The following is a 9,905-nucleotide window of genomic DNA, read 5'->3' as shown; positions in this document are numbered from 1 at the left end:
CTCTCCGGCTGATTCAGCAGAACAGATCTATAGAAACAGAGGGCGTCTTCATATCGCTCGGATGGCTGTGGATAACAATTGATTCATACTTTCTCCTGGCGGTGCTGTGTAATGCTGTTCATCATGGACACAATGGAAGCCGCTGAACATCTGCCCTCCGCGCTCCACCTCGCCTGCCGATGCACACCTACACCTCACCTTGGTGGAGCCAAACGAAAGGACGGATTACAGTTCTGTCCAGCGGTCATGCCGTGCCTCCGTCCCCTATATAGCCCGAGAGGCCGTGATCGTATAGGCGACATCCACCTCCGCATCTCACACGCCTGGTCCTGCCCGCAGCGCTGCACAGATCACCAGATGTCACTGAAGCGTCGGCGTCTCCTTCGACCTGAAGTGTCATCCTGCTGCTGCTGCAGGCGTACACGAGGACCAGAGAGGGCCCAGATACCCATTAGGGCTCCTCTTCCAGTGACACCTCCGCTACCACGGTGGGAAGGCGGTGTAAACAAGGATGCACACGGACAGCACATTCAAGCTTAAACACTCGACGTATAACACGATGAATAAACATGAATAAACCAGGAGCACGGATGTGTTGAACTTAAACGAGCGGCGCGTGGGCGCATTCAGGAGCATCGCGTGGAACGGACCTGGCAGAAATGGAATATAATATTCATAAGTATATTTTAAATGGTGCACTGCCTTCCCAGGGTCCTCTTCCATAGGGGCCGCCATGTTCCTGATTGGACGAGTTCTTCATTACCGTCGGTTGTGTAGAGGTGTGGCGGCAAGTTGGAGGAGTAGACGCCCCGCTGGGCGCGCTGCACAGAGCCTCATGGAGACCGGCCTCTCGGGTCCACCGGACACCTGCTGCTCCGTGCTCCGGTCGACCATGACATCATCCTGGAAGCAGGCGACCTATAGCCCCTCACACAATACGGGCCAGTACCGTATCCGTTGGAAAGGGATGGGTGGGGGCTGGGAGGGGGCGGGGGGGGGGGGGGGGGGGGGGGGTCTGGGGGCGGCGATTCAGTTAGTTGCAAACTGCAACCTCACCGCTATCTGCAGCCTCAGTTCTACCCAGCGGATCATGCATGCAGTGATTTGATCTGCAGTTGCGCACCACAAAGACAGAGTCCGCACCACAACATGTCAGGAGTGGGAAGAGAGTCGTCCCCTCTTCCGTTTCCCCCGTGGTACATTGGTACCGCTACTGTACTGTAATTGAAGGAAATGCAGCCAGCGAGTTCAAGGTGCCGGAGCCCTCGGTTTAAACACCATGTGCACTCCTCCCCAGAGGTCGTGTTGCCAGGTGTGATGGATTCCATGACGCTCAGGGGAAAGTTCATCCGTAGTATTACATCCACATCGATCACACCCCGCACTGCACCGCTTTGATGTGGCAAAATGCTGCCGTGTGCAGTATCTCAACACACTCTCTCTCTCTCTCTCTCTCTCTCTCTCTCCCTCTCTCTCTCTCCCTCTCTCTCTCCCACACATATTAACCTCTCTCCATCCCCCTCTCTCTCTCTCTCTCTCGCTCACACGCACGCACACGCGCACGCACACACACAAACACACACACACACACACACACACACACACACACACACACACACACAAACACACATATAGATGACTTTATAGATATATATATTCATGACAGTGTATAGTGCTATTATAGTAATAGTATACAGCAAGCCATTAAAAGAGGTCTATGGGGCGGTTGAAGTGCTCCACCAGCTGAATCACAGAAGACCACTCAGACCCGGGGGGGGGGCGTCTCCCCCGCTCCGCGTGGCAGCCTGTGACGGCGGCGGACGTGGCGGTTCATGAATACTTCATACCCTGCACCACCCACCCCCCCCCCCCCCCACCCCACCCACCCCACCCCCCGCCGCCACCGGCGTCAAACCAGGCATACGTCTGAAGTGACATCACAGCAGAGTTCACACATCGCTTATTCACCGACGGGGGGTGGGGCTCGCCGGAGCCTTAAATATTACTGCTCCTTCGGGGTCCCGACCTCCCGCGATAGCAGATCGCTCACAGGGTGTCAAGACGATATATGGGAGATAACTGAGGAAAATATGGAGAGTTCCCGTCAAATGTCACAAATATGTTAAAACGTTTTGCAATTCAGTTCCACAAAAGGATCCATTTCATTCGAGGATATTTTAGGTAGCCTACGTGGTTGGGTGCGTTCCATGACGTGGACTATTATATAGGCCTATGGCATTTTACCTTAATCCATTTGGTAAGGGATGGGGAAGTTATGTATGTTTATGCATTTTTCATAGTATAAAATTCTTCCAGCAAAATCAAATATGTGCATTAATATGATCAATACATGAGATGCAAATAAAAAACTTGCTTATTGTTGTAGGAATTTCCCCATTATTCCAGAGTAATGTTTCTCAGGGGTAGAACGTGTGGGAGTAACCCAGATTCCAGATCTTGACAGTTTGCTGGTGGAATTTGGTCTGTTTGATTGCTAGTTTCGATGGCAAAAGATAACAGGATAAAATAGGCCTACATATAAGCGCAGCTTTTTTGATGATGCTTGTTAGAATAAAATTCCACATTGAGTTCGCTTCCCTAAAGCGTTTTCCGCCCCAGTTAACTCTGAAGGTACCTACAACATTATGGTAACGTTAAACTTCAACACCTTCTCCGTTTTTATTTGAAATTTAGATTTATTATGCTTTCTGTCTATCTTTTTTTCCAAATAAAGGTATAAAGTAGGCCTATATAATTCACCTCCTTGCTGGTATCATCTTTAAAAAAAAAAAATAGAAATCTCTTTAGATCCGAATGCTTCTCTATGATTAATGATAATAATTGGCCAACAGAGAGAAAACGGGATTCTTCAGACATCCCTGCCAGAACACTCTATTGATGCTAAATCTCTTGGAGGTGCTGAATTCAAAATAACACAAGTGTTCATGTCTCTAAAGCAATTGAATAACATTAATCAATTGTTTACCAAAACCGAATAGACTTAAGGGTTTATGGAAATAATAACAAGTGTTCATTCATTTCAAGTGCCTAGAAATCTGAGAAATAATGTAACCTTTGTCTTCTATGACGTCAGCATAAGTTATAAGATCCAGAAATAGATCCAGAATTGGTCTAATATTCTATAATAGTTTTTTATTTTATTCTTTACAAAATATCTTATTTTTTGAAGGGCAAATATTCGGTAGTCTACTGATAGATTGATAGGACCAGTTGGCTAAAAGCAGTGAGTCTTGATCAGGCTTGTGAATTAGGGACATTAGACCTTGTTTCATCAATGGACTCTTCATTGTCGATGCACTCATTTAACAAAGCAAATGATGAGCCCTTTCAGGATTTCCCACAACTAAATTTCATGAATTTCATGTAACAAGCCATTTATTTCAGGGATTTCTACTTGTTTGAGTTCTGCCATTGAATAGATCTTCATCAGATACTGATTTCAGCAAAATTGACAAACAAAATCTGATGTTTTTCTGCTTGTTTGCAAAGAAATCAATCGATAGCAGCTAAAGCATTTCTTTCTTGGGTTTTTTGAGTGAAACAACAGACTTCTTTGCAATTATCTGCTTTTACAAATCACTTTCTCAAACACAAAGTCCCTCAAATTCCTTCATGGAGCTTGAGATATTCTGTAACATTGTCCACTAACGATGTTTTTCAAAGCTCAGGCAAGGGTGGATGGTTTCCGATCTGAAACTTGAATTTAAACTCGTCTTGTATTAGTTAATAATATAATACTTATCATTATTATTATAAGATACTAATATGCGTGGTTTAATGTTCAATGTTTAATGATAGTTATTCAATGAAATGGTTAGTTTTTTGGTTTGTGATTGTCGCTTAGTAATTTGCGGTTAGACTGCCATCTAGTGGAAACTAATATAGTGCATGCATTTGCAAGTTTCATAACATACATATTTGCAGCATGCGAAATTTATTTGAATGTTTATAGAAAACACGAGTTTAAGTTTGTTTTTTTGTCACATGTTGTATTTTATTTTTTGTATTTTTGGTACTGTATAACTGCCTATTCGTATACATCTTTGAGCAGAGCACATGTGACCCCAACAATTTTTAGATATATATTATATATTTTTATATATTATATATTTGTGTAAGGCATTTGTTTGATACAATTTAATAAATCAAATCAAAATCCAATTGTTTAATAAAAATAAGATAATAAAAACTTCTGTACCGAAAAACATACCGAACCGTGACTTAAAAACCGAGGTACGTACCGAATTGTGACTTTTGTGTATCGTTACACCACTAAATTCAATTAAGTAACATGGTTAAGTAACATATATATATATATATATATATCCCATGTTACTTAATTGAGGGCGGCGCCAGAGGGCGACGTAGAGCGCTATGACGTCACCGCTCTGCCTCGGTCACTTCTGGTTTCGCCTCCGCAGTCACAGAGAGAACATGGCGGCGCTCAGAGCAGTTGTGCTAGCGGGGAGCGGGAGAGCTCTGCTCGGCACTCCCAAGGCGATCCGAGCCCCTAAGGTAGGAGATGACTGGTTCCGATCATACGATCCTCACTGCTGAAGGTTACGGCTGGTGTCCGGGTGGACGGGCAGCCTCCCGGGCTGAGCTCCTAGACCGGGTTATTGTGGACGGGTTACACAAGGTCACCGTGCGGCCACACGTCCCCTTCAGACCCGCCGTCCGGACGGGTCCTCACCGAGCAGACCGCCACCCCCCTCCGGAGGCCTCGGGTCCCGGGCGGCGCGTGGGGGGGCGGGCGCGGTTCTGCGGTTCTGTTATTCAATGAGGTCAACCCGCCTTTCGTAACACGGCTAGCACTTAGCTTAGCGCTATGCTAGCCCCGGAGCTAACCGGGGGATCCAGAGCAGCGGACACATCCCCGTGGCTCCCCCCGGCGGGGACGTCTGCGTGTCGGTAGACTGCTGACTCACCCCGGGGGGTGAGGCTGTTCGGGTCCGGGTTCGGGGTTCGGGTTCGGGTCGACGTGCTGACATTGCAGCAGGTTGACCGGCTAGCATGCTAGCAGCTCAAGGTCTGCTCCTCCTGACGGGGACCCAGGGTCCTGCTGCTGTACTGGGGCTGGACAGCCACAGTAGACACGTCCTCACACACCGAACGGCCAATGTCACGCGTGTCCTTGGGTCTGTGATGCCCTGTCGATGACCCCGCGCTGCAGGACGGAGGCGCACGACTATGTAGAGGTCGACACTGACCTTTTATAACTTGACCATGTTGACGGACATGTAAACCCAGACCCTTTTTAATGCGTTATCATCGACAACGATATGCTTGTGACCTCACTGTTTGTTGACTGTTAATGACGTCAACAGATTGTGAAGGCAGATCTGAGGGCCAGAGTATTACCTATGTGGAAGTGTACTGTACTGTAAGGCTGTGTCTGGAGACTCTGAGACTATTGGATTGTGTATTCCACTTGTACACTAGGATGTTGTCTATTGGTGTGCACTACAGCCAAGTTCTGCAACTCTTATCTACACATTCTGTCTACCGATTATTCCCTTGCACAATCATACTGGCCTGCAAAGAGACAGACAGGGGTCTTATGCACTTTGTTTAACTCAGAGAGACAGACATGGTCTTATGCACTTTTAACTCAGAAAGACACAGACAGGCATTCGAGATGTCGTTGAGGACAACACTTAACCCTAACTGCTCCCGACGAGATGGCTGTCGCCTCGTGTGCTATGTGTGGTTGACACCGCCGTCAGTGTGTGAATGTGTGTGTGAATGTGTGTGTGACTGGTTGTAGGTCGCTCTGGACAAAGCGTCGGCTGAATGCCGTAGTGAGTACGGTAGAACCACACACGTCACGACCGAAGTACTTCGCCGCCGTTTGCCATATATTGATTGCTGAATGCTGATCGAAAAAGACCAATAAATGACCGCTTGAAGCACGGATAGGCTGTATCGTAGGACCTGCTGGTTGTTTCTACCGGGAGACGTTCTACTGTCCACCTTCAGATACAAAGGTTGTGTTTCTGGGTATGATGCATCTACATAGCCGAGCATTAACCAGCCTCTCCTCCCATAGGCTAACATGTCCTTCGCCAGCCTACCGAAGAGCAAGAAGGTTGCCCTGACGACGCTGGGCGTGGTGACGGCGGGAGGGGCGGGGCTCGCCATGATGCTGCACCAATCGGTGAAGGCGTCGGACCTGGAGCTCCACCCCCCTAACTACCCCTGGACTCACGGGGGTCCGCTCTCCTCCCTCGACCACGCCAGGTAAAACCAGAGCTGCTCTGATTGGCTGCTGCCGATGACATGCGAGATCAACCCCAAGCCAAAGGTTCTGGGTTCGATCCCCACTGGTCAGGGTCGTCCTGGAGACAGGGTGTCTGCGTAACAGTGTGTGGCCGCAGTGAGCGGTCTGACCAGGGGGGGGTGCTGTCGCTGGTCTGATGCTCCTCCTCTCCGCAGCGTACGGCGAGGGTACCAGGTGTACAAGCAGGTGTGCTCGGCCTGTCACAGCATGGAGTACCTGGCATTCAGGAACCTGGTGGACGTCTCCCACACGGAGGCCGAGGTCAAGACCATCGCTGAGGAGGTCAGTGTGTGTGTGTGTGTGTGTGTGTGCCTGCTCTCTCCTCTTCACTAAAGGCTGAGTTATGGTTGGACGTCGACGCCAAACAATGACCACGCAGACGCTTCAGTTCCGGTTCTGCGCAGGGTTTTAGTGAGCGGACCAATCACAGCCCTTGCGGCTGCGTCGCCTCAACAAGGTTACCCTTTTTTGGGAGGCGCACGTCAGGCCCTCGCGGTGGACGCAAGGAGGGTCCGCAAGGACGTAAGGGGTCCGTAACCCCCTTGCGTTGACGTCCAACCATAACTTTACCTTTTTAATGTCTCTCCCTCCTCATTCAATTCAAAAGAGCGTTCTGGGCATGGGAAATAAGCACTGTTCAAAGGATGTGTTAAAAATAACAGTACTAGGAAAACAATTTGAATATAGAATACAACGAAACCGCAACATCAGATAATGATCTGATAGCAGTAAGACCGTGTCTAGGTAATGGTCTGATAGCAGTGAGACAGTGTCTAGTGGTGGATGGTAGCAGTGAGTTACTCTGGTCTCTCCAGGTGGAGGTCTGATAGTGGGTTACTCTGGTCTCTCCAGGTGGAGGTCTGATAGTGGGTTACTCTGGTCTCTCCAGGTGGAGGTCTGATAGTGGGTTACTCTGGTCTCTCCAGGTGGAGGTCTGATAGTGGGTTACTCTGGTCTCTCTCCAGGTGGAGGTCTGATAGTGGGTTACTCTGGTCTCTCTCCAGGTGGAGGTCTGATAGTGGGTTACTCTGGTCTCTCTCCAGGTGGAGGTCTGATAGTGGGTTACTCTGGTCTCTCTCCAGGTGGAGGTGGTGGATGGTCCAGATGAGAGCGGGGAAATGTTCACCCGTCCAGGGAAGCTGTCAGACTACTTCCCCAAGCCCTACGCCAACCCGGAGGCCGCGCGGGCCGCCAACAACGGGGCCCTGCCCCCCGACCTCAGCTACATCGTCAACGCCAGGTAGCACTCACACTCACACACACGACACACGGCACACACCCGACACACGCACGCACGCACACCCGACACATGCACACACCTGACACGCACACACACACACAAACCTGGCGACACACACTCATTTTTAGTCAACCCTCTGGCCAGCTGGACAGTTTGACATCTGGACCAACATCTGTAAGGTCATGGTATTGATCCACTGTGCAGCGCAGACGGCTTCAACCAAAGCCTCCTTCTGTATCCTCTCATCCCTCCACTCAACCCTTGCCCCTCCCCTCCGTCTGCCTCTCCCTCCCCCTCCCTCCCTCCCTCCCCAGGCATGGGGGTGAGGACTACGTGTTCAGTCTGCTGACGGGGTACTGCGAGCCCCCAGGTGGGGTCCAGATGAAGGAGGGCCTGTATTATAACCCCTACTTCCCGGGCCAGGCCATCGGCATGGCCCCGCCCATCTACAACGAGATTCTGGAGTTTGAAGACGGTGAGTCGTGTTCTGAGCAGCAGTCTGAAACCTTTCTACATTTAGGTTTCCTTGTTATTGTTTGCACCCAATACCAAGAGAGAATCTCGGCAATTCAGCCGAGATCAGATTAGATCAGATTTTTGTTGTTTGTTCAGTTCACCGTGCTGATTGTTGTTGTGTGTGTTGCCATAGGAACACCCGCCACCATGAGCCAGGTGGCGAAGGACGTGTGTACCTTCCTGAGGTGGGCGGCAGAGCCGGAGCACGACCAACGCAAGCGCATGGGCCTCAAGGTACACGCACGCACACACGCACGTACGCACACACACACTTGAAACCAGTTTTCTCTTATATCTTATATACCGTGAATCCTCTAATATTGGCCTGTATTCCATTAGCGGCCGGGTCTCTAACATTGGTCTCGCTGTCGGCGGAGGTAAATAAAGGCCAGTCTCTAATAGAAGCCGGGGCTATTATTAGAACCAAAGTTTTTCTTTCAATCACCTCGTTCTTGACTAGCACATGAGACTTCAGCAGCGTTTGGAATAACGCAGTTTAAAAGAACGGCGTTAGGTAACGCTGTTATTGTTTCAGTAACGGGGTAATCGAACTAATTACTGTTTCCGTCGTTCGTTACAACGCCGTTATCGTTACTGAACGTTAAATGTGGTGCGTTACTATGAATTGATTGAATAAACTGCGTAATCCGAACGCACTCCTGGCTCCATACACAAATTGCTAGTGAGCGATTATGATTGGCTAATGCAGAGTCATGTTTCATGGTAGCCAATCGGAGCCAGTGTTTTTACACACAAGCCAGGCCACGCACACCACACACACCAAACAGATTTGAAGAAGCAGTAGAGATGGCGAGTCCGGAGCGATGAAAAGTTGGCATTTTCAAGATTTTTATGGTTTTTAACTTCAAAGTGTTCACAATGCACTACCGGTATGTTTGCAACGTTTTTGTTAATTTAGCCTGAATAACCGGTATTTGTTGTTAATGTTCTGTATGCATACCATATGTTATGGTAACTGTACTTTTTCAATAAATTAACTTAGTATTTTATAGGTTCAAATAGACACAAAATCTCGTTTCTATTCATTCTACTGGTAGTCCGTTTTGCTCAAATAGAAATAGAGGCCTGCCTCTAATTCTGGCCTCCTTCCAATAAAGGCCTGGGCTGCGATGCGCTTGAGTAAAATAAAGGTCCGGGCCTATATTAGAGGATTTACGGTATTCTTATTATATATTAATGATACCCAATTGTAACCCTCACTTCCTTGTCTCTCTTCTGGTCCTCTCCGTCTGTCTCTCTCTCAGATGCTGATGGGCTCAGCCATCCTCATCCCCCTGCTGTACTACCTGAAGAGACACCGGTGGTCTGTGATGAAGAGCAGGAAGATCGCATACCGCCCCCCCACCAAGTAAAGGAGCCCCGGCCCCGGGCCCAGCAGGGCGCCAGAGGGCCGCATTCAGCCACTCCGCAACACTTCCCACGACTAGTTTCCCACGGACACAGATCACCGCAGTCGCTCAGCGGGGGGGGGGTCTGTCTGGAGCAGTCGGTGACAGCTTCCTGTTATTGTGGGACATTTCAAGGTTTTCTGGAAGAGTCGCGGGGTTCCTGAACGCGCCCTTGTGATGGCGGTTTTGTGCGATCATTGTTTCAATCACGCCATCATAGGAGTTAAGGAGTTGGTCCATCTTTATAAGATATACGACACGCGCCGAGGACCATCCATCCGCTGTCCACATTCTGAGTGCGTCAAATCTATTGTTTTCTTGTTCACTTGACGAAGAGGAGTCACCGTGGAAATATTGCAGCCTCTCTTAACCTCAGTTTTACTGTACAAAATAAATTATCTGAAAGGAAACTGCTTGGTGTCAATTACTGGAGAATAAA

At 48.9% G+C, this 9,905-nt stretch overlaps 1 protein-coding gene across 1 annotated transcript; it reads left to right on the top strand.

Moving 5' to 3' along the window:
* The first annotated feature begins 4,430 nt into the window (after positions 1–4,430).
* Positions 4,431–9,876, top strand: cyc1 (cytochrome c-1). The gene is made up of 7 exons (XM_084463731.1): positions 4,431–4,536; positions 6,071–6,261; positions 6,457–6,583; positions 7,384–7,541; positions 7,856–8,016; positions 8,191–8,291; positions 9,323–9,876. The coding sequence occupies exons 1-7, from the start codon at positions 4,456–4,458 to the stop codon at positions 9,428–9,430; spliced, it is 927 nt and encodes a 308-aa protein (XP_084319857.1). The 5' UTR covers positions 4,431–4,455; the 3' UTR covers positions 9,431–9,876.
* The last annotated feature ends 29 nt before the right edge of the window (positions 9,877–9,905 follow it).

This window comes from Micromesistius poutassou (genome assembly GCF_964030765.1).
Source record: "Micromesistius poutassou genome assembly, chromosome: 2".
NCBI classification, from domain to species: Eukaryota; Metazoa; Chordata; class Actinopteri; order Gadiformes; family Gadidae; genus Micromesistius; species Micromesistius poutassou.
Note: the sequence above shows the minus strand (reverse complement) of the source record. Positions and strands in the feature narration are given on the sequence as shown.